The sequence below is a fragment of the Pan paniscus genome, chromosome 9, assembly GCF_029289425.2.
Source record: "Pan paniscus chromosome 9, NHGRI_mPanPan1-v2.0_pri, whole genome shotgun sequence".
Lineage (NCBI taxonomy): Eukaryota > Metazoa > Chordata > Mammalia > Primates > Hominidae > Pan > Pan paniscus.
Window position 1 is genome coordinate 7,298,541 of NC_073258.2, and position 25,189 is coordinate 7,323,729.

At 38.6% G+C, this 25,189-nt stretch overlaps 3 protein-coding genes across 3 annotated transcripts in view; 1 reads left to right on the forward strand and 2 right to left on the reverse strand.

The window, feature by feature from the left end:
• Nucleotides 1-25,189, forward strand: part of MMP26 (matrix metallopeptidase 26) — a 280,854-nt gene that overhangs the window by 133,097 nt on the left and 122,568 nt on the right. The window lies entirely within an intron of this gene.
• On the reverse strand, nt 9,990-10,961 carry LOC100974914 (olfactory receptor 51S1). Its single transcript, XM_003804643.3, has one exon. It carries the CDS (start codon nt 10,959-10,961, stop codon nt 9,990-9,992), a length of 972 nt encoding a protein of 323 aa, XP_003804691.1.
• On the reverse strand, nt 21,223-22,129 carry LOC100974574 (olfactory receptor 51H1). The gene is given in 2 exon segments (XM_008962336.2): nt 21,223-21,627; nt 21,629-22,129. Coding segments are annotated over 2 exon segments (906 nt in total).

Consider the following 25,189-nt stretch of genomic DNA (forward strand, 5'->3'; position numbering starts at 1 on the left):
CCTAGGAGGCAGAACTTGCAGTGAGCCGAGATCTCGCCATTGTGCTCCAGCCAGGGCACAGGGCGAGACTCTGTCTAAAAAAAAAAAAAAAAGAAAAAAGAAAAAAAAAAGAAGTATGATATGAATTGCTGTAACTTTTTGAGAAAAGAATCTACCAACAAACATGTAAACTTTTAACATGTAAATCCTTTAAAGCCAGCAATCGTGACCTGGAGATCAGTCTTTCAGAAGTAATAGCCTAAGTGTACATGGGGAATTGTAGAAGAACATTTATTAGAGCATTGCTTGGAGTGGCATAAAACTGAAGACAACTCTAATACTCACTCATAGAAAACAGTTGAATAAATTACCTTGATCCACACCATGGAACATTATGATTATGTCATCATTTGAATGAATTAAATCCATACTAGTGCACTTGGAGGAATGAGGAATTTCTACTATAAGAAAACAAGATGCAGAAAGGCATATAGAAAGTTATCGAGATTCAGAGGGCAGGGACAGAACAAGATGTAGGAATAGAAGTCTCCACCAATTGTCCCCCCACCACAAGGACACTGATTTAACACCTGTACATAAGAAACACTTTTTTAAAAACAAAAAAGTCGGATGAGTCCTTATAATAACTTATAATAAAAAGGCACTGAAAATATTTTAAAAACCTACCTTAAATCGCCGATGCCACACTGCCCCTGTCATCAGGCAATGGCAATGGCAGTGTGGTGCAGAGAATGTCTCTGGGTGCTTGGAGAGGGGATAGCAGACACACTGGTGTCAGAAATGAAATTCTGATGCATTAAACTCAGTGCTGTCCTGTTAGAGCAGGAAAACAACAAATAACAACAACAAAACTGGACCAAACTCAGCTGATGCTCACCATGGAGGGAACATTTAAAACAGCCATAATCAGAGGGGAATTGCTGATCCCAGCAGTCAAAACTGGAGTTCCTGTAAACCTCACCACCACAGACCAAAGTGATCTGGGTCTTTAAGTAAACTTGAAAGGCAGTCTAGGCCATAAGGACTGCAACTCTGAAACAAGTCCTGTTGCTGAACTGGTCCAGAGACAGTGGACTAGAGAGGGATGCAACCTACCGAGACACACTGAGGCTGCTAAGGGAGTGCTGGTATCATGCCTCCCCTAACCCCAGGCTGCATAGCTCATGGCACCAAAAGAGACCCCTTCCTTCTGCTTGAGGAGAGGAGAGAGAAAAGTAGGAGGAGCTTGTCTTGCATCTTGCAGGCCAGCTCAGCTGCAGCAGAATAGAGCGCCAGTCAGAGTCCTGAGGCCTTTGTTCCAGAACCTAGCTACCACATGGCATTTCTAGACACATCCTGGGCCAGAAGGGAACCTGCTGCCTTGAAGGGAAGGACCTAGTCCTGGCAGCATTTATCACCTGCTAACTGAAGAGCCCTTGGACCCTGGACAACAAGCAGCAATACCCAGGTACTACGTCAAGAGTCTTGGGTTAGCCTCTGAGACTTGCTGACTTCAGGTGAGATTCAGCACATTACCAGCTGTGCTGGCTATGGGGAGAGACTCCTTCTGCTTGAGGGAAGAGTAAGAGGACTTTCTCTTGCACCGTAGGTACCAGCACAACCACAGGGGTGTAGAGCAGGTTCTTGGGATCCCCCATTCCAGGATTTGACTCTTGGATGGCATTTCTGGACCTGCCCTGGGCCAGAGGGGAGCCCACTGACCTGAAGGGTGAGTTCCCGGCCAGGCAGGATTCACCACAAGCTGACTTAAGAGCTCTTGGGCCTTACAGGAACATCTGCGGTTTTCTGGCAGTACTCCTCATGGCCAGTAGTGGCAGGTGGCTACGGGATGAGGTTCCTTTGCCTTTGAAAAGTGGAGGGAGAGTGGGAAGGTCTGTATCTTGTGATGTGAGTGCCAGCTCAGCTGCAGTATAATAGAACACCAGGTAGACTTCTAAGGCTTTTGACCCTAGTGCCTAAATCCCCGACAGCGTCTCTGGACCCACCTGGGGCCTGGGGGAACTCACCTTCCTGAAGGAAAGGACACAGGCCTGGCTGGCTTTGCCAACTACAGATTGTGGAGCCCTATGGCCTAAAGCAAACAAAGACAGTAGCCAGGAAGTGGTTACAGCAGGCCTTGGGTGAGATCCAGTGGTGTGCTGGCTTCAGGTCTGACCCAGCACAGACATACTGGTGGTGGCCACAGGGGTGCTTGTGTCACTCCACCCTTAGATTCATGTGGCTCAGAACACAGACAGACTCCATTTATTTGGGATAAAGTAAGGGAAGAGAACAACAGTCTCTGCCTGGTAATCTAGAGAATATTCCATATTTTGTCTAAGACCATCAAGGCGGTACCTCTATGAGTCTAGAAGAAGCACAGCATTACTGGGCTTGGGGTTACCCCTAAAGTAGATACAACTTAGATCACAACACCCAAGTCCCTTGAAATATCTATAAAGCCATCCCGAGAAGGATGGGTACAAACAAGCCCAGACAGTGAAGACTACAATAAATAAACAATTCTTGAATGACCAAACAGTGAATAACATTGTACAGGAAAACATGACCTCACCAAATAAACTAAATAAGGCACCAGGGACCAATCCTGGAGAAACAGAGATATATGACCTTTCAGATAGAATTCAAAATAGCTGTGTTGAGGAAACTCAAAGAAATTCAAGATAACACAGAGAAGGAACTCAGAACTACATCAGAAAAAATTAACAGTGATATTGACATATTTACAAAGAATCAAGCAGAAATTTTGGGGCTGAAAAATGCGATTGGCATACTGAAGAATGCATTAGAGTCCTTTAATCACAGAATTAATGAAGCAGAACAAAGAATTAGTGAGCCTGAAGACAGGCTATTTGAAAATACACAGCCAGAGGAGACAAAACAAAAAAGAATAAAAAACAACAAAGCATACTTACAGGATCCAGAAAATAGCCTCAAAGGGCAATTCTAAGAGTTATTGGTCTTAAAGAGGAGATGGAGAAAGAGATAAGAGTTAGAAAGTTTATTTAAAGAGATAATAACAGAGAACATCCCAAACCTAGAGAAAGTTATTAATATAAAAGTACAAGAAGGTTAGAGAATACCGAATCAATTTAACCCCCAAAATAACACCTCAAAGCATTTAATAATCAAATTCCCCAAAATCAAATATAATGAAAGGATCCTAAAAGCTGCAAGAGAAAAGAAACCAATATATCTGACAGCAGACTTTTCACTTGAAACTTACAGGCCAGTAGAGAGTAACATAACATAATTAAAGTGCTCTCAGGGAAGAGTTCTTTTACCCAAGAATAATATATCCAGTGAAAATATCTTTAAAAGATGAAGAAGAAATAAAGACTTTCCCAGACAAACAAAGTTGAGAAATTTCCTCAACACCAGACCTGTTCTATAAGAAATGCTAGCCCGGGCATGGCAGCTCACATCTGTAATCCCAGCACTTTGGGAGGCCGAAGCAGGCAGATCACCTGAGGTCAGGAGTTCGAGACCAGTCTGACCAACATGGAGAAACCCCGTCTCTACTAAAAATACAAAAATTAGCCATGTGAGTTTGTGCATGCCTGTAATCCCAGCTACTCAGGAGGCTGAGGCAGGAGAATCACTTGAACCTCAGTGGCAGACGTTGCGGTGAGCCAAGATCACGCCACTGCACTGCAGCCTGGGCAACAAGAGCAAAACTCTGTCTCAAAGGGAGTTCTTTAATCTGAAAGAACAGGACATTAATGAGCAATAAATAATCACTTTAAGGTAGTAATACAAAACTCATTGGCAATAGTAAGTACCTAGGAAAACACAATATTATAACACTATAACTGTGGTGTGTAAACTACTCTTACGCCAAGTAGCAGGTCTAAAAATAAATAAATAAAAAATAATAGCTACATCAACTTTTCAAGACATAGACAGCACAATAAGGTATAAACAGAAAAAAATATTAAAATGCAGCAGAAACAAAGTTAAGGTGCAGTTTTTATTGGTTTTCTTTTAGCTTGTTTAGGCAAAGAGTGTTAAGTTGTTATTAGGTTAAAATAATGGGTTATAAAATAGTATTTGAAAGCCTCATGGTATATTACTTCAGGCTTACATTGCTATAAAGAATTACCCGAAACTGGGTAGTTTATAAATTAAAGAGGTTTAATTGTCTCACAGTTCCACAGACTGTACAGGAGGCAAGGCTGTGGAGGCCTCAAGAAACTTACAATCATGGTGGAAGGTGAAGAGGAAGCAATCACGTCTTCACATGGTGATGGGAGAGACACAGAGTGAAGAGGGAAGTGCCACACACTTTTAAATCATCAGATAACATGAGAAGTTACTCACTATCATGAGAACAGCATGATTTAATCATCTCCCATCAGGTCCCTCTCTCCACGTTGGGAATTACAATTCAACATGAGATTTGGGTGGGGACACAGAGCCAAAACATATCATTCTGCCCCTTGACCCTCCAAAATCTCAAGGCCTTCTCACATTTCAAAACACAATCCTGCTTTCCCTATAGTCCTCCAAAGTCTTAAATCATTCCAGCATTAACTCAAAACTCCAAGTCCAAAGTCTCACCTGAGACAAGGCAAGTTTCTCACACTGGTGAGCTTGTAAAATGAAAAACAAGTTATTTACTTACAAGAGAAAATGGGGGTACAGGCATTGGGTAAATGCTCCCATTTTAAATGGAAAAAATTGGCCAAAACCAAGGGGCTACAGTTCCCATGCAAGTCCGAAACCCAGCAGAGCAGTCATTAAATCTTAAATCCTCAAAATAATCTCCTCTGACCCCATGTCTCTCACCCAGAGCATGCTGATGCAAGGCGTGGCCTCCCAAGGCCTTCAGCACCTGTGCCCCTGTGGCTATTCAGGATACAGCCCCTGCAGTTGCTTTCACAGGCTGGCTTTGAGTGCTTGCAGCTTTTCCAGGTGCGTGGTGCAAGCTATCGGTGGATCTGCCATTCTGGAGTATGGATGATGGTGGCTCTCTTCTCACAGATCCACTAGGCAGTGCCCCAGTGGGAACTCTGTGTGGGGGCTCCAACCCTACATTTCCTCACTCCACTGCCTTAGTAGAAGTTCTCCATGAGAGCACCACCCCTGCAGCAGACTTCTGCCTGGACATCCAGGCATTTCCATACATCCTCTGCAATCTAGGTAGAGGCTCCCAAACCTAAACTCTTGCCTTCTGTACACCCACAGGCCCAATACCATATGGAAGCTGCTATGGCTTGGGACCTGCACCCTCTGAAGGAATAGTCTGAGCTGTACCTTGGCTCCTTTTAGCAATGGCTGGAGCTGGAGTGGCTGGAACGCAGGTTGCCATGTCTCAAGGATGCATAGATCAACGGGGCCCTGGGCCTGGCTCACAAAACCACTTCTCCCTCCTTGGCCTCCAGGCCTGTAGTGGGAGGGGCTGCAGTGAAGGTCTGAAATACCTGGGAGACATTTTCCCCATTGTGGTGGCTATTAACATTTGGCTCCTCTTTATTTATTCAAATTTATGCAGCTGGCTCTAATTTATCCCCAGAAAAATGGGTTTTTATTGCCTACCACATGGTCAGGCTGCAAATTTCCCAAACTCATATGTTCTGCTTCCCTTTTAAATATAAATTTCAGTCTCAGATATAAGCTCTTTGTTCATGCATATGAGTGTACACTGTTATAAGAAGAAAATAAATAATAAAGATCAGAGCAGAAATAAATAAAATTGAAACAAAGAAAACAATACAAATGATCAATAAAACAAAAAGGTTTTTTGAAAAGTTAAACTTCCCCAAAATTAACAAACCTTTAGCCAGACTAAGAAAAAATGAGAGACGATCCAAATAAATAAAATTTGAAATGAAAAAGGAAACATTACAACTGATACTGAAGAAATTTAAAGGATAATGGCTATCACGAGCAAGTATATGCCAATAAATTAGAAAATCTAGAACTAATGGAGAAGTTCCTAGATGCATACACCCTACCAAGATTGAACCAGGAAGAAATCCAAAATATAAACAGACAAATAACAAGTAACAAGATCAAAGCCACAATGAAAAGCCTTCCCATAAAGAAAAGCCTGGGATACGATGGATTCACTGCTGAATTCCACCAACCAATTAAATAATTAATACCAATCCTACTCAAACTATTCCAAAATATGGAAGAGGAAGGAATACTTCCACACTCATTCTATGAGGTCAGTATTACCATGATACTAAAACCAAAGACTCATCAAAAAAAGAAAACTACAGGCCAGTATCTCTGATAAATGTTGATGCAAAAATCCTCAACAAAATACTAGCAAGCTGAATTCAAAAAACATTAGAAAGATAATTCATCATGAGCAAGTGGGCTGTATCCCTGGGACACAAGAATGGTTCAACATATGAAAATCAATCAATGGGATACATTCTATCAACAGAATGAAGGATAAAAACCATATGATCATTTCAATTAATGCTGAAAAAGCATGTGACAAAATTCAACACCCCTTCATAATAAAATCCCTTAAAATGGGTATAGAAGGAACATATCTCAAAATAGTAAAAGCCAGATATGACAGACCCACAACTAGTATCACACTGAGGAAAAACTGAAAGCCTTTACTCTAAGATCTAAAACACTAGAAGGATGTTCACTGTCACCACTATTATTCAACACAGTATTGGAAGTCCTAGCTAGAGTATTAAGAAAAGGAAATAAAGTCATCCAAATTGGAATGGAAAAATTCAGATTATTCTTATTTTCAGAAGATACGATCTTATATTTGGAAAAACCTAGAGACTTTACCAAAACAATTATTAGAACTGAGGAACAAATTCAGTAAATTTGCAGGATACAAAATTAGCATACAAAAATCAGTAGCATTTCTATAAGCCAATAGTGATCAAAAATTAAAAAGAAAAAGAAATTTAAAAGTAATCTCATTTACAATAGCCACATGTAAAATTAAATACCTAAAAATTAATTGAACCAAATAAATAAAAGATATCTACAATGAAAACTATAAAACACGGATGAAAGAAGTTGAAGAGGGTGCCAAAAAATTGAAAAGTATTCTAAGTTCATGGACTGAAAGAATAAATATTGTTAAAATGTCCATACCGTCCAAAGCACTCTATAGATTTAATGCAATTCCAATGAAAATATCAATGACATTCTTCACAGAAATAGAAAAAGCAATCTTAATTTGTATGGAACCATAAAATAACCAGAATAGCCAAATTATTCTAAGTGAAAACTACTACAGAAAACTTTGGGGAAAGTACTACAAAAAAACATTGGGGAAATTCTCCAGGACATTGATCTAGGTAAAAATTTCTTGAGCAATATCCCACAAGCACAGGCAACCTAAGCAAAAATGGACAAATAGGATCACATTAAGTTAAAAAGCTTCTGCATAGCAAATAAAACAATCCACAAAGTGAAGAGACAACCCACAGAATGGAAGAAAATATTTGCAAACTACCCATCTGACAAAGGATTAATAACTAGAATATATAAGGAGCTCTACAACTCCACAGGGAAAAAAACCAATAATCTAATCAATAATGGGCAAAAGAGGTACATAGACATTTCTCAAATGAAGAAAAACAATGACAAACAGGCATCTGTAAAAGTTCTCCACATCCTTGATCATCAGAGAAACTCAAATCAAAGCTATCATGAGATCTCATCTCACTCCAGTTAAAATGGCTGATATCCAAAAGACAGGCAATGCTGCCAAGGTGGGAATGTAAGTAAGTACAACTACTTTGGAGAATGGTTTAGAGGTTCCTCAATAAACTAAAATTAGAGCTTCCCTATGATCCAGCTATCCCACTGCTGTTATATACCCAAAAGAAAGGAAATCAGTATATTAAAGACGTATCTGCATTCCCATGTTTGCTGCAGCATGGTTCACAATAGCTATGATTTGGAAGCAACCTAAGCATTCATCAACAGACAAATAGATAAAGAAAATGTGCTATATATACACAATGGAGTACTATTCAGCCATAAAATGAATGAGATCCTATCATTTGCGACAGTATGGATGAAATTAAAGGTCATTATATTAAGTGACATATGCCAGGCACAGAAAAAGAAACATTGCATGTTCTCACTTATTTGTGGGATCTAAAAATAAAAACAATTGTACTCATGGACAAAGAGAATAGGATGTTTACCTGAGGCTGGGAAGGGTAGTGGGAACCTGGGGGAGAGGTGAGCATGGTTATTGGGTATAAAAAATAATAGAAAGAATGAATAAGACCTACTATTTGATAGTGCAATAGAGTGACTATAGTCAATAATAACTTAATCACACGTTTTAAGATATCTAAAGGAATGTAATTGGATTGTTTATAACACAAAGGATAACTGCTTGAGGGGATGGATACCCCATTCTTCATGATGTGATTATTTCACATGGCATGCCTGTATCAAAACATCTCAGGTACCCCATAAATATATAAACCTACTGTGTACCCACAAAAATAAAAAATATATATTTATTAAAGTTAGTCAATTATTGTGCTACAACAATTGTGCTCCTCATAACACACATGTGATTAATTGTATTGGCATCAAAAAAATAGATTAACCATGTTCACAGAATAAGACTGTAATTACTCTGTTAGTTAACTTTTGCTGTATACCAACTACAAAATATCAGATGCTTACAACTACAGCATTTGTTATAATTCTCACTGGTCAGTAGGTTGTCAGAGACCCTCTTCATCTAGGCTGCTTTGACTTGCTGGCTTTGCTTCACTTCTCTGGGAACCAGGGACTGGCTCCAGGCTCTGAATTTGGCTCAGGTTTGCACCATGTACCTCCTTCTGGAAACCAGATTCAAGGGGAATTACCTACTAGGTTAGCACTACCCCAGTACAAGAAATCAAACCCTGCAGCAAAATCACACGGAAGCTCTTGCTTTTATCACATCCACTAACATCCTATTGACCAAAACAAGTCATGAGGACCACAATGGCCAGAGAAAATTATGTGTCTAAAGTGAGAGTGAATGTAAATACAATCCGTCCACTTTGTCCCTCCTGATGTGGATGTGAATGTATACTGCTGCTACTAGGAAGTAAAGAATTGAGACCAATAATTCCAAATGCCACTTGTAAGATTCCATTTACATAAAACATTATAAGTGTTCACTAAACAGATAATTATAGCTAAGTTTGGGAGATGTAATTTAAGATTATTCTTATTTGTTCTATTTTTTCTGAAATATGCAAAAATTTAAAAAATTAAATTAAATTTTATTTTAAACTGACAATAATTATGCATAGTCATAGTGATGTTTTGGTGCACACCATGTATAGTGATCAGATCAGGGTGATTAGCATATTTATAATCTCAAACATTTCTCATTTCTTTGTGTTGAGAACATTCAATATACATATATATTCAAAAATATACTAACATTTTGAAAACTAAATGAAGAATTAAAAAAATTATATTCCCTCTTTTTTTCCTGGCCTGATCAGAGTTAAATAACCTATCTCTTGGTGTAAAGAATCTAAATGAGAGACTTACTTGCATTTTCCTCATGTATCTAATTCCTAAGGATTGGTCAGAATTCTTACTTCTTAAGGAGGTACAATACAAATGGAAGATCTTCTATCTAGTTGAGAAGAATGCTTCTGTCTTATTTTTCCTTTGCTATGTAGATGATTAACTCTTCTAGCTTTATCCAGTATTAAGGTATAGTTATAGTGACAGGACTAACAACAATAAGATAACAACAGGCACACACTTGGATAGTTGTGACAAGATCTGGACTCTGGCCCTTCCTATGCCATTGATATGTAATGTACCAGTGGGTGGATCATGTTCATTCTTTGGGGCTTGTAAGCTTGCATCAATATACACAGGCATACTTCCAGGGACAGGAAGCTACATGCACGTATATGCACTTATGTGTACGTGAATGATCATTTCATGCTTGGTGAGCTGAGTTCTCACAGAAACTTTAGTATCAGAAGCCTTGTACCACCAAACACGGAGGGACATCCTACTCACTGAGCACCACCCACCTTCCTGGGCTGCAACCTGTTGAGTATTCTCTTTCTAATCTCCTTCATCTTGACACTGTAGAGAATAGGGTTTATCAATGGAGGAAGCAGGAAATGGACATAGGATAGAAGAGTATGGGTATGCTGAGTGATTGGCAGCTCAGGATGGTTAATCAGTGCCAGGAGGATCATAGGGATATAGAAGAGGAGCACTGCAGAGAGGTGGGCAGCACAGGTTTGACCAGCCTTCCAGCGATCCTCTCTGGACTCCACACCTTGCAACACCTTGCCAATCAGGCCATAGGAGAAGAAAATAAGCAGGGGGTCCAAACCCATGGCTGAAAGAACCACAAATAGGCTGTAGGCTGCACCCCAAGCTTCTGGGCAGGCCAAACGAGCCACATCTGGATGCAAGCAATAAGAATGGGTTAGGACCTGTGGGTGGCAGTAGGGCATGTAGGCCAGCAGGAATGGCAGGGGCAGATGGAGACCCAGGCATCGAAAAGAAATGGCCAGGCTGATTTTGCTAATTACACCATTGGTGAGGAGCGCCGGGTAGTGGAGAGGTCGGCAGATGGCCAGTGCCCGATCAATGGACATGGCGAGCAAGACAGAGGACTCCATGACAGAAAAGACATGGATAAAAACCATCTGTAGAAGGCAGGCTGAGGCAGGGACAGTGTGAGCACCAGCAAGGGCGATGCCCAGCAGTGTGGGCATCAGGGCAGTGACCAATCCAATATCAGACACACTAAGCAAGAAGAGGAAGAAGTGCATTGGGCGGTGCAGGGCGGGCTCCAGGGCAATGATCCAGAGGATGGTGCCATTTCCCAGTGCAGAGAGAAGGTAGACAGCAATGAGGGGCAATGTCCACCAGGAGGGTGCACCTGATAGGCCTGGCATGCCCACCAGCAAGAAGGTGGGGGCCATTGAAGTGCTGCTATTGGGGGCTATCTGAGTTGGTAATGTTGACATAGTTCAGGATTCCACGTTGAACTCTGGAACCTGAAAAATGATTAGAAAGGTTTACTTAATCGCGTGCCAAATTTGCATGAAACTTTCCAAAATAGCCTGCATCTTCCCTTCCCTGACTCATGCACACACATACACGTACACATATACACATTTCCTCCCTATGCACGCACCCATCCTAATAGTATATGCAGCATTCATTCCTTGCCTTTGAGGTTTTTCTATAGCTGTCCTCATAGCTCTGTGGTTCTGTTTCTTTTCCTAGATTGTTTTCACATGTTTTTTTACCTTGCCTCTCCCTGTAGTGTTATCCTATTTTTTCCCTCCCTTTATGACAAACACTTTAGGAAACAGTCCATTTATCCATATTTTTTTCTCTTCCCAACCCCAGACAGTCTGACTTCTAGAGTGCCTTAAGATACTTACATTTTGGTGCACTTTAACTGTTCTTATTAAGTCCCCAATTACTCCTTTATTTCTAAATTAAGGGGCACTCATTTTTTCTAAGCTTGATTTATTTCTTAATGAGCTTTGGCTACTATGGATCTATTTTTTACTTTTTTAAAAATTCTCCCTTTCAGAATTTAGCCTTTTACTTAACTTTGCTGTGTCCCTATGATTTATACATGGGTATTTAAAATTTTTATTTTATTGAAATGTAATAATTGCACACATTTAAAGGGGTGCATGTGGTATTTTGTTACATGCATAGAATGTGAAATGATAAAGTCAGGGTATTTAGGACATCCACTGCCTTGAGTAATTATAATTTTTATATGTTGGAACATTTCAAGTTCTGTCTACTAGCTATTTTGAAATATACAATACATTGTTGTTAACTATAGTCACCCTACTTGGCTACTGAACATTATAACTTATTTCTTCTATCTAAGTGTATGTTTATATTTTTGAGATATTTTTCCTTGGCCCTCTTTATTTTCCTAAGTGGTCTTATCTACTCTCATGACATCAACTCGAGTCTACAAACAGATGAATTACTAATATATTTTCCCAGATCCTTCTAGGTTCATCTTACCTTGGATGTCCCAGGCAATTTAAATTCAAATAATCCAAAGCAGATCTTAACAGACACATCTTAATGCCTCTTTCAGAGTCATCAGTTAGGAAACAGTGAAGAGGAATTTATGTCAATAGCAAAACCAATAAGACACTCGTTTGTTCCCTAAGTCAGTTGTTGGTGCCACCATTAATCAATTTCCCAAAATAAAAACCTGAGAATTAGCTTCTCCTCACATGTAATATCCAAATATTATTTATAATTTTAACAAGAAGGACTGGACACACACCATAGTCATATTTTCTTCCCTGCCCAAATGCCCAGAAAGATTGGAACTGAAATTCTGGACAAAAAGACCATGAAAATTGGGATCTAAAGAAAAGTAAAATAAAAAAACTTGCTAGGTTTTGTTTTCAGGATAATGATATAGATACAAGTTAACCCTAAACATTTATTACAAAAATTCCAAATACATATGTTATAAAATATTATGTTAAAATTTTACATAAAATATAACTTTCAAGCTAAAAAAGGAAGATAAATGCAACAAAAACCTTAATCCCACAGACTTTTAAAAAGCAATAAATAGAAACAGACATTCATTTCCAGTGTGATGGAGTGAGGAGGCTAACACATCCTCTCCCCTACAAAGCATGTATAAAGCTGGCAAGCTGTCAATAAGATCCATTTTGACACCCTGGAAATCCATTAGAGATATAAGCTTGTTTATTGAAACGACTGAACTTTGGAAAATAACAGCCAGTTGCCTAGCATTTTGGCAAGGCTGCTTCATTCCACTGCCTCCAGCTCTATCAACAGTGGTCAGATAAGGAAGCCCCACAGCTTTGTTCCTGTACTCGTGAGGCAGCTTCCGTGATTTGGAGCTCTGTCAGTTAGCACGGCAATTTTGGTGGCAAGGAAATAGGGAGGGCCAACAACTCCACTACCCTGAGGTTCTGGTCCTCTTTGGGGTAATGTGTCCACCAGCAGACTAGGTGAGGATTTAACACAGAGTTCTGGCTGAAAAATAAATCCAGATGGTAACTGGAATCTACAGGAAGAAATGAAGAGTACTGGACATACTCAATATATGGGTAAATGTGAAGGACTCTATACACGTTTTAGTTAATTTTCCCTAAATTTCCTTAACAGGCTTGAATTGGATGAAAAAATAATTATAATACTCTATTGTCGAGTAAATTATATATATTATATATGTGTGTGTCTGTATATGTATGTATATATATTATAATAATAGCACAACAAGGGGGAGGAATTAAACATTTATTAAAACAAAACTTTTGAATTTTACTGGAATTAAGTTAATATTATTCTGAAGTAAATTATATAGTAATGTGCATATTGTAATTTATAGAACAATCACTAATAAAACGGTAAAAAAATCAAAAGATGAATTGAAATCATTCACCAAAAACATTTAAACAAATGAATGCAATGAAAAAGCAGTGGAACAAAAAAAGACACAAGACTAACAGAAAACAAATAGCAAAATGACAGGTGAAATTTCAACCATATCAATAATCACAAAGTGAATGGACTAAGCATGCATCATAAAAGGCACATTGTTATGTAGAATAGAAAAGCAAGTTATAACTATATTCTGTATACAAAAGACATACCGTAGATTCAAAGAAGTAAATAGTTGAAAGTAAGAAGGTAGAAAATTATATACCCAACAAAAATACGTGAGAGATGGCGTGGCTATATTAATATCATATAACAATCATAAATGCATATATAAAGAACACTAGATCCCTAAAATACATGAACCAAAACTGACAAAATTAAAGAGTGAGATAAGCAATTTACCAATAATAGTTGAAGATTTTAATATCCCAAACTCAATAATTGATAAAACAATTGAAAAAATACACAAGGAAATAGAAATCTTTTGAAAAACACCATGAATCAGAAATGACATTTATATAATACTCTCCATAATAGCAGACTGCATATTCTTTTCAAGCACATATAGAATTTTCTGTGTGAAGAACTGTAGGCTGGGAGGCAAAATAAGCTTTAATAATTTTTAAAATATTCATATCATACAGAGCATATTCATTTCTCAAATCAATAACCTAAGCTTCCTTAAGTATTTACAAAACAAAGAACGATCAATAGCCAAACTAAACAAGTGTTGGTGAGAATGTGGAGAAAAGGGAATCCTTGTACATTGTTGGTAGGAGTATAAATTTGTACACCCATTGTGAAGAATAGTATAAAAGTTCTTCAAAAAATTGAAAATAAAACCACCATATTATTCAGCATTCCCACTTCTGGATATGTATTCAATGGAAAGAAAACCATGATCTCAAAGAGATATCTTCACTCCCGTGTCCATTGAAGCATTATTCATAATAGCCAAGATATAGAAACAACTTAAGTGTTCATTGATGTACGAAGAGGTTAAAAAGTGTGATAGATATATAATATTCAGCCTTAAAAAAGAAAAACAACCTGTCATTTGCAACAGCATGGATAAATATGGAGGACATTATGCCAAGTGAAATAAGTCAGACACAGTAAGAAAAATGCTGCACGACCTCACTTTTGTGTGAATTCTAACAAAGTCAAACTCACAGAAACAGAACAGAAGGGTGATTATCAGGGTTTGAGGGGATGTGGGGGAAATAGGGAAATGTGAGTCAAAGGATACAAACTTACAGTTATAAGATGTGTAAGTATTAGAGGCTTAATGTACAGCATGATGATTATAGGTAATAATAATATATTGTATACTTGAAATTTGCCAAAGGGCACCTCTTAGGTATCCTCCAAACACACACACCCATACAAACATGCACACACACACATACAATGGTAACTATGTGAGGTAATAAATATGTTAATTGGCTTGACTGTGGTCAACATTTCACAAGGTATACATATATCAAAACATCATATTGTACACCTTGAATATAGACAATTTTAAATTGTCAATTATACTTTAATAAAGCTGAAAATAAAGTAATAAAATTAAAAAAACAAAATAAGTACAGGTGACATAATTAAAGATTAAAAAATTGAAAACCCTTAGCAAGCCTTGAAGAGAAAACAAAAGATGCAAATTACCAAAATCAGGAATGCAATGTGGGATAACACTATTAGACAATTAGTTGAAATTTTTAAAATCCTAGAAAAATAAATATTATAAAACTGACTTAAGAAGAAATAGCAATTCTAAACAGACCTATAACAAATAAAGTCAATTACTAATTAAAACTCTTCCCACTAAAAAATGCCAAGGTCCAGATGATTTCATGGGTGAATTAGATCACATATTAAAAGAAGAAATAATAACTAATGCTTCTCATAATGCTTTAAAAATAGAGAAGGATTTTATAAAATCCTACTCAATCTAGAAGTAGAGTGTAATCTTGATTCTAAAGCCAAATCATAACAAAAAACATAGCACTGACAAATTTTCCTGAAGTAAATAGACATATAAATTCTTAATATTAGCAATTAAATTTGGCTGCATAAAAAAAAATTCTGCACTGTGATTTTGTGGAATTTATGCGTAAGTGCAGAGTTGGTTTTGTATTTCAACATCAACTAATACACATTAGAAAAAAGGACAAAAATTGCATGGTCATCTCAATAGGCACAGAAAATCATGTGTCAAATCATGTACTCACTCATGATAAAAACTCTAAATAAGGAGGGTTCCAAGATGGCTGAATAGGAACAGCTCCAGTCTATAGCTCCCAGCATGAGTGACACAGAAGACGGGTGATTTCTACATTTCCAACTGAGGCACCAGGCTCATCTCACTGGGGCTTGTTGGACAGTGGGTGCAGGCCATGGAGTGTGAGCTGAAACAGGGCAGGGCATTGCCTCACCTGGGAAGTGCAAGGGGTCAGGGAATTCCCTTTCCTAGCCAAGGGAAGCTGTGACAGATGGTACCTGGAAAATCGGGACACTCCCACCCTAATACTGCGCTTTTCCAACAGTCTTAGCAAACGGCACAACAGGACATTGTATCCCACGCCTGGCTCGGAGGGTCCCACGCCCACGGAACCTTGCTCATTGCTAGCACAGTGGTCCAAGACCAGACTGCAAGGCAGCAGCAAGGCCAGGGGAGGGGCATCTGACATTGCTGAGGCTTGAGTAGGTAAACAAAGCAGCCTGGAAGTTCAAACTGGGTGGAACCCACCTCAGCTCAAGGAGGCCTGCCTGCCTCTGTAGATTCCACCTCTGGGGGCAGGTCATAGCTGAACAAAAGGCAGCAGAAACTTCTGCAGACTTAAATGTCCCTGTTTGACAGCTTTGAAGAGAGTAGTGGTTATCCCAGCACGGAGTTTGAGATCTGAGAATGGACAGACTGCCTCCTCAAGTGGGTCCCTGACCCTCGAGTAGCCTAACTGGGAGACATCCCCCAGTAGGAGCCAACTGACACCTCTTACAGCTGGTTGCCCCTCTGAGACGAAGCTTCCAGAGGAAGGATCAAGCAGCAACATTTGCTGTTCTGCAATATTTGCTGTTCTGTAGCCTCCGCTGGTGATACCCAAGCAAACAGGGTCTGGAGTGCACCTCCAGCAAACTCCAACAGAACTACAGCTAAGGGTCCTGACTGTTAGAAGGAAAACTAACAAACATAAAGGACATCCACACCAAAACCCCATATCTAGGTCACCATCATGAAAGACCAAAGGTAGATAAAACCATAAAGATGGGGAGAAAACAGAGCAGAAAAGCTGAAAATTCCAAAAATCAGAGCGCCTCTTCTAACCCAAAGGAACACAGCTCCTCACCAGCAGTACAACAAAGCTGGACAGAGAAGGACTTTGACGAGTTGACAGAAGTAGGCCTCAGAAGATCAGTAATAACAAACTTCTCTGAGCTAAAGGAGGATGTTTGAACCCATTGCAAAGAAGCTGAAAACCTTGAAAAAAGATTAGATGAATGGCTAACTAGAATAAACAGCATAAAGAAGACCTTAAATGACCTGAAATGAGCTGGAAACCATGGCACGAGAACTACGTGATGCATGCACAAGCTTCAGTAGCCGATTCGATCAAGTGGAAGAAAGGGTATCAGTGATTGAAGATCAAATCAATGAAGTGAAGCAAGAAGAGAAGGTTAGAGAAAAAAGAGTAAAAAGAAAAGAACAAAGCCTCCAAGAAATATGGGACTATGTGAAAAGACCAAATCTACGTCTGATTGGTGTACCTGAAAGTGACAGGGAGAATGGAACGAAGTTAGAAAACACTCTTCAGGGTATTATCCAGGAGAACTTCCCCAACCTAGCAAGGCAGACCAACATTCAAATTCAGGAAATATAGAGAACGCCACAAAGATACTCCTCGAGAAGAGCAACTCCAAGACACATAACTGTCAGATTCACCAAAGTTGAAATGAAGGGAAAAATGTTAAGGGCAGCCAGAGAGAAAGGTCGGGTTACCCACAAAGGGAAGCCCACCACATTAACAGTGGATCTCTTGGCAGAAACTCTACAAGCCAGAAGAGAGTGGGGGCCAATATTCAACATTCTTAAAGAAAATAATTTTGAACCCCAAATTTCATATCCAGCCAAACTAAGCTTCATAAGTGAAGGAGAAATAAAATCCTTTACAGACAAGCAAATGCTGAGAGATTTTGTCACCACCAGGCCTGCCTTACAAGAGCTCACGAAGGAAACACTAAACATGGAAAGGACAACCAGTAGCAGCCACTGAAAAAACATGCCAAATTGTAAAGACCATCGATGCTAGGAAGAAACTGCATCAACTAACGAGGAAAATAACCAGCTAATATCATAATGACAGGATCAAATTCACACATAACAATATTAACCTTAAATGTAGATGGGCTAAATGCTCCAATTAAAAGACACAGACTGGCAAATTGGATAAACAGTCAAGACCCATCAGTGTGCTGTATTCAGGAGACCCATCTCACTTGCAGAGACACACATAGGCTGAAAATAAAGGGATGGAGGAAGATTTACCAAGCAAATGGAAAACCAAAAAAAGCAGGGATTGCAATCCTAGTCTCTGATAAAACAGACTTTTAACCAACGAAGATCAAAAGAGACAAAGAAGGCCATTACATAATGGTAAAGGGATCAATTCAACAAGAAGAGCTAACTGTCCTAAATATATATGCACCCAATACAGGAGCACCCAGATTCATAAAGCAAGTCCTGAGTGACCTACAAAGAGACTTAGACTCCCACACAATAATAATGGGAGAGTTTAACACCCCACTGTCAACATTAGACAGATCAATGAGACAGAAGGTTAACAAGGATATCCAGGACTTGAACTCAGCTCTGCACCAAGCAGACCTAATAGACATCTACAGAACTCTCCACCCCAAATCAACAGAATACACATTCTTCTCAGCACCACGTCGCACTTACTCCAAAATTGACCACATACTTGGAAGTAAAGCACTCCTCAGCAAATGTAAAAGAACAGAAACTATAACAAACTGTCCCTCAGACCACAGTTCAATCAAATTAGAACTCAGGATTAAGAAACTCACTCAAAACCGCACAACTACATGGAAACTGAACAGCCTGCTCCTGAAAGACTACTGGGTACATAACAAAATGAAGGCAGAAATAAAGATGTTCTTTGAAACCAGTGAGAACAAAGACACAACATACCAGAATCTCTGGGACACATTTAAAGCAGTGTGTAGAGGGAAATTTATAGCACTAAATGCCCACAAGAGAAAGCAGGAAAGATCTAAAATCGACACCCTAATATCACAATTAAAAGAACTAGAGAAGCAAGAGCAAACACATTCAAAAGCTAGCAGAAGACAAGAAATAACTAAGATCAGAGCAGAATTGAAGGAGATAGAGACACAAAAAACCCTTCAAAAAAATCAATGAAACCAGGAGCTGGTTTGTTAAAAAGATTAACAAAATTGATAGACTGCTAGCAACACTAATAAAGAAGAAAAGAGAGAAGAATCAAATAGACACAATAAAAATGATAAAGGGGATATCACCACCAATCCCACAGAGATACAAACTACCATCAGAGAATACTATAAACACCTCTGTGCAAATAAACTAGAAAATCTAGAAGAAATGCATAAATTCCTGGACACATACTCTCTCCCAAAACTAAACCAGGAAGAAGTTGAATCCCTGAATAGACCAATAACAGGCTCTGAAATTGAGGCAATAATTAATAGCCTACCAACCAAAAAAAGTCCAGGACCAGATGGATTCACAGCCGAATTCTACCAGAGGTACAAGGAGGAGCTGGTACCTTTCCTTCTGAAACTATTCCAATCAACAGAAAAAGAGGGAATCCTCCCTAACTCATTTTATGAGGCCAGCATCATCCTGATACCAAGGCCAGGCAGAGACACAACAAAAAAACAGAATTTCAGACCAATATCCCTGATGAACATCGATGAAAAAATACTCAATAAAATACTGGCAAACCGAATCCAGCAGCACATCAAAAAGCTTATCCCCCACGATCAAGTTGGCTTCATCCCTGGGATGCAAGGCTGGTTCAACATATGCAAATCAATAAACGTAATCCATCATATAAACAGAACCAAAGACAAAAACCACATGATTATCTCAATAGATGCAGAAAAGGCCTTCGACAAAATTCAACAGCCCTTCATGCTCAAAACTCTCAATAAACTAGGTGTTGATGGGACGTATCTCAAAATAATAAGAGCTATTTATGACAGACCCAGAGCCAATATCATACTGAATGGGCAAAAACTGGAAGCATTCCCTTTGAAAACTGGCACAAGACAGGGTTGCCCTCTCACACCACTCCTATTCAACATAGTATTGGAAGTTCTGGCCAGGGCAATCAAGCAGGAGAAAGAAATAAAAGGTATTCAATTAGGAAAAGAGGAAATCAAATTGTCCCTGTTTGCAGATGACATGATTGTATATTTAGAAAACCCCATCCTCTCAGCCCAAAATCTCCTTAAGCTGATAAGCAGCTTCAGCAAAGTCTCAGGATACAAAATCAATGTGCAAAAATCACAAGCATTCCTATACACCAATAACAGACAAACAGAGAGCCAAATCATGAGTGAATTCCCATTCACAACTGCTTCAAAGAGAATAAAATACCTAGGAATCCAACTTACAAGGGATGTGAAGGACCTCTTCAAGGAGAACTACAAACCACTGCTCAACAAAATAAAAGAGGACACAAACAAATGGAAGAACATTCCATGCTCATGGATGGGAAGAATTAATATCATAAAAATGGCCATACTACCCAAAGTAATTTATAGATTCAGTGCCATCTCCATCAAGCTACCAATGGCTTTCTTCACAAAATTGGAAAAAACTACTTTAAAGTTCATATGGAACCAAAAAAGAGCCCGCATTGCCAAGATAATCCTAAGCCAAAAAACAAAGCTGGAGGCATCACGCTACCTGACTTCAAGCTATACTACAAGGCTACAGTAACCAAAACAGCATGGTACTGGTACCAAAACAGAGATCTAGACCAACGGAACAGAACAGAGTCCTCAGAATTAATACCACACATCTATAACCATCTGATCTTTGACAAACCTGACAAAAACAAGAAATGGGGAAAAGATTCCCTATTTAATAAATGGTGCTGGGAAAACTGGCTAGCCATAGGTAGAAAGCTGAAACTGGATCCCCTCCTTACACCTTATGCAAAAATTAATTCAAGATGGATTAAAGACTTAAATATTATAACTAAAACCATAAAAACCCTAGAATAAAACCTAGGCAATTCCATTCAGGACATAGGCGTGGGCAATGACTTCATAACTAAAACACCAAAAGCAATGGCAACAAAAGCCAAAATGGACAAATGGGATCTAATTAAACTAAAGAGCTTCTGCACAGCAAAATGATAACCAAGGGTGAAATATAACTAAATGTTTTATGAATAAACATACATAAGTGTTATCTGGATAAATGTGATAATTTGTTCTCACTGATGCTCATCTCCCGTGTCAAAGAAAAGTGTGAAGCTACTTAATAAATTAGATTTTGTGATACCATATTTCAAAATACACACATTCCAAAATATAGTATATACAGAACAATAATGACCTGTTATGTATCTTCACCCACAAGCCTTACCCACTCCTGCATTTTGCCAGATGTGCAAAATTTGACGCACCATAACTGTGGAAAATTAAATAATTAATTCTTCCAGTGGATACTTACTCTGCTTCTTACACATGATTCCATTCTACTAGACCCTATTTTTTTTGCCTCTGGAACACTTGAAAGATCATTCTTCAAATCTGCTTGGTCTTCACACTGTAGACAATGGAGTTTAGCACAGGCAGGAGCAGTAGGTATATATCAGCCATGACCATGTTCACTACTGGTGATAAATGCTCCCAAAATCTGTGGATCATGGAGGCACCCATAAAAGGAACATAGAAGAGGAGCACGGCAGACATGTGAGAGAGGCATGTGCTGAGGGTTTTCAGCCTTTCACCTCTGGAGACAATGCCCAGCACAGTCTTCAGGGTGAGTACATAAGACAGTAGAGTGAGGAGAACATCGAGCCCCAGTGTGAAGATGACGACGATGAGGCCGTAGAGGCTGTTGACGCGGGTGCTGGCACAAGCTAGCCGCATCATGTTTTGGTGAAGACAGTATGAATGAGACAAGACATTGGAATGGCAGAAGGGTAAGGCACTTTATAAGGAAGGGCACAGGGAATACCACACAGACTGCCCGGGTGAGGATAGCTATTCCAATCTTTCGAATAACATCGTGATTGAGGATGGAAACATAATGTAATGGGTTTCGGATGGCCACAAATCTGTCAAAGGCCATGGACACTAGGACTCCTGATTCTACTATTCCAAATACATGGATGAAGAACATCTGCATGATGCATGCATCAAAAGCAATCTCAGGGGCATTAAACCAGTAGATGCTGAGCATGGAGGGCAAGGTGGACATGGAGAGACTAACGTCAGTGAGAGCCAAGATAGAAAGGAAGTAATACATGGGCTCATGGAGACTTGGCTCCACCTTGATGACAGCTAGGATGGTACCAATTCCCAGGAGTGTGAGTGTGTAGAGAAATCCCAGAGGAAAGGCCAACCATGGGTTCTTGTCTGGCGTTCCTGGGATACCTGTTAGAATGAAGTTACGGTGGCTGGCATGTGATGCATTCAAGTTCGTCATGTTGTTCTCACCATCGGGTGGGGCTGGACTCCTCCACTTGGCTCACAGCTCCTAAATTGAATATATATTCTCATATGGACAGAACAATGGCTTTATGAATGCATAGTAGAATAGCAGAGGAAAGAATAAAGTTAAAGAACATTTAGATGATATTTGTAACACTTTGCCTTTTTCCTTCCTACACAGTCACATGTGATTACCTCCCTTCTCTTGGAATAAATTTCTTTATTTGAAAAATGGGAACAAGAGTAAACATCCAGTGTTTAGACAGTAAAAAATTTTGATATCTCCTTTGATATCTCCTCATATAGTTTTCAAGTTTTAGCAGAAAAGAAGTAGATATAACCAAGATCTTAATAACATAGAGCATATTGCTAAATAATTTTTTAAATCCCCATTAAAAACCTCACGATACCTTCACCACACACCCACAACTACATAGAATTCCACTGTCATCACAACCTACATCCACATAAATCCATGTGTATAAGGGTATTTTATATATATATATCATATATACTTCCATACGTATATACATGTACATATAGATACACACAGTTTCCAAGTATATACATATAGAAGTATATATGTATTTAGAAGTATATACATATAGATACATATACATATAGATACATACAGTTTCCAAGTATATACATATAGAAGTATATATCTATACAGAAGTTTATACTTATAGATTCATATACATGCAGATACATACAGTTTCCAAGTATATACATATATACTTCTATAAATAGAAGTATATATAATATATATTACATATATGTGTATATACAATAGGATAGGTACTCTATATATACATACACATAAATATATTAGGTTGGTGCAAAAGTAATTGCAGTTTTTGCCTTTTTTAAATCTAATATGTTCATGTGTGTGTGTATATATGTGTGTATATATACGTATATATATAGAGAGAGAGGGAATGTATCCTGGATATCTGTTGTAAGGATAATTGTAATGAATTACATATGCAAATGACACATTATTGGATGAAATTATTCAAATTAATATTTAATCTTCAGAAATTTCAACAGTTTATAATTTTCCATAGTCTTATTTTAAGGTAGGTAGAAGAAAATAAAGGTTATTGGCTCATAAACAACCACACATAAAGTATAAGATAATACTTAGCCCAGTTCCTTCAGGCTCCCTAACTGATCTTTCTGTACCCATGAGTGCCACCTTCTAATACATTCTTCATTTGGCAGTTAGAATAGACTTTTTTAAAACAAATATAAATCTCATTTATTCATCTCAAGCAAAACTCCTTTAAGGGTTCCCAATGTACTTAGAAGAAAGCTCTAAATCCTTATCTTAGCCTTCAACGTAAAGCAAGATTCAACCCCTACCTACCTCTCTAGCACCAACTCACACCATTTACTCTCCCCTTCAGTCTCTTTAATCCAGCCAAATTTGCCGTCTTTAAGTTCCTGGGTCCCAGTGAGATACTTCCTGATGTAGAATTTCTACGTGCATTATTTCCAGATCTTTATGTTTTTCTTCACCCCTAGTGAAGCTCTTCTTTACCTAAGCAAAGCCTAGCTATCCTTCCCAATTATGCCGATTCCAAATATCCATAGTAGCTTAAGGTTTCCACATATGCTGTTTTCACATTTTTGGGCTCTTCTTTCTTTCCAGTGAGTATAGCTAAACATTGCATACGTATTTGTTTAATGTCCATCTCTCCTACTAGAAGTTAAAACTTCCTGATGTAAAGGACTATTTTATGGTTCATCACCTCATTGAGCATATGCAAGGCATTTATTAATTATTCCCTATTAGTGCAATGAAGACATAAAACAATGAATGGGTGAATATGGATGATTGAATGTCAATCTTCTTTCAGGAGAAGTCTTAGAATCCCTCAAACTCTGTTCTGATCTTCTGCAGATGAATTAAAAATCTTCAACAAAGAGAAAAATTTATTTTTCTAAGAGGCCAGAGACAAAAGCTTAAATTGGGAGTCTGTGAGAGGTCCTATGGTGTCTTTGTTCTCACCTAGGTACTTGTGAGAAAAGAGAAAAGCATCTCAAGAGCTGGTCTGGGAGCTCTGAGGTTGGGGTGAGATCAGGCATGCAAGAACACGTAGTTTCCCTACCTTTTCTGCCTCCTGTTTCTCTGCTATAGTATAAGGATTTTCTGTTAGAAAAACATGACTGCTAATAAGTTATTTTACAGATTTGAGTATCTTAGACACAGAAGAATTTTTGAAAGGTAGTGTAGTCCACTCACACTTGTTGTGTTGTATCTTTCTAACAAAATTTGGGCCCCTCCCTCCCAGAAATCACAATGGTCAGATCTAAACAAAGCACTTTGTGATGCCTGCCTAACCTTCTGCCTGCATTCTGAGGAGGGGTTTTGTTTTTCTTTAAATGTCAAGTGAGAGCCTTCACTTGTTTGGGCCTGCTGTTCTGTATCCCCAGCAATTCTTGTGGCTTTCAGGTGGGAATGACCAGCTGGTTCATCCCTACTAGGGGTTTTTCTTGGGACCTACTTGAAAAATCTTTAACATTCCTTAAGTTCTGAGAACCTGCTAAAGCCCTGTTCTTCCATGCAAATAGTTGATTCTTGTTTACCCCTGCTGTTTTACTGTTTTCGACTCTGATTTTCATTACCTGAATCAGTGTTCTACTGTCATCTTCTCTTTAATTTTTCATTCTTATCTCCATTCTTCATCTTCTTTCTTTTAATCTTCTTTAATTTTCAGACCCTTCCTTTCTCTATCTCCCAATGAAATTCTTATGCATTCTTCCATTCCATCTTTATTTTATGCCTAGCCTTGCCCTACCTCCTCCTCATAGTATATGTCTTCTTCTTTTACTCCTAATAACAAAACCTGCATTTTACTTTCTCTTTCCATCTTTGCTTTCTACCACCACATGACACTCTATACACTATTCTCATCTGTCCTTATCACATTTCTCTGTAGAATTTCATGAGGATTTAATAAAAAAAAATGCCCTAAGTTATCTTACACATAGCTTGCTATACAGAGGACATGGAAAAAATCTTTTAAGATATTTATTACCTTCATCAACC

Coding starts and splice junctions, on each gene's coding strand:
- LOC100974914 (XM_003804643.3), bottom strand. CDS start 10,961: ATGTCAACATTACCAACTCAGATAGCCCCCAATAGCAGCACTTCAATG.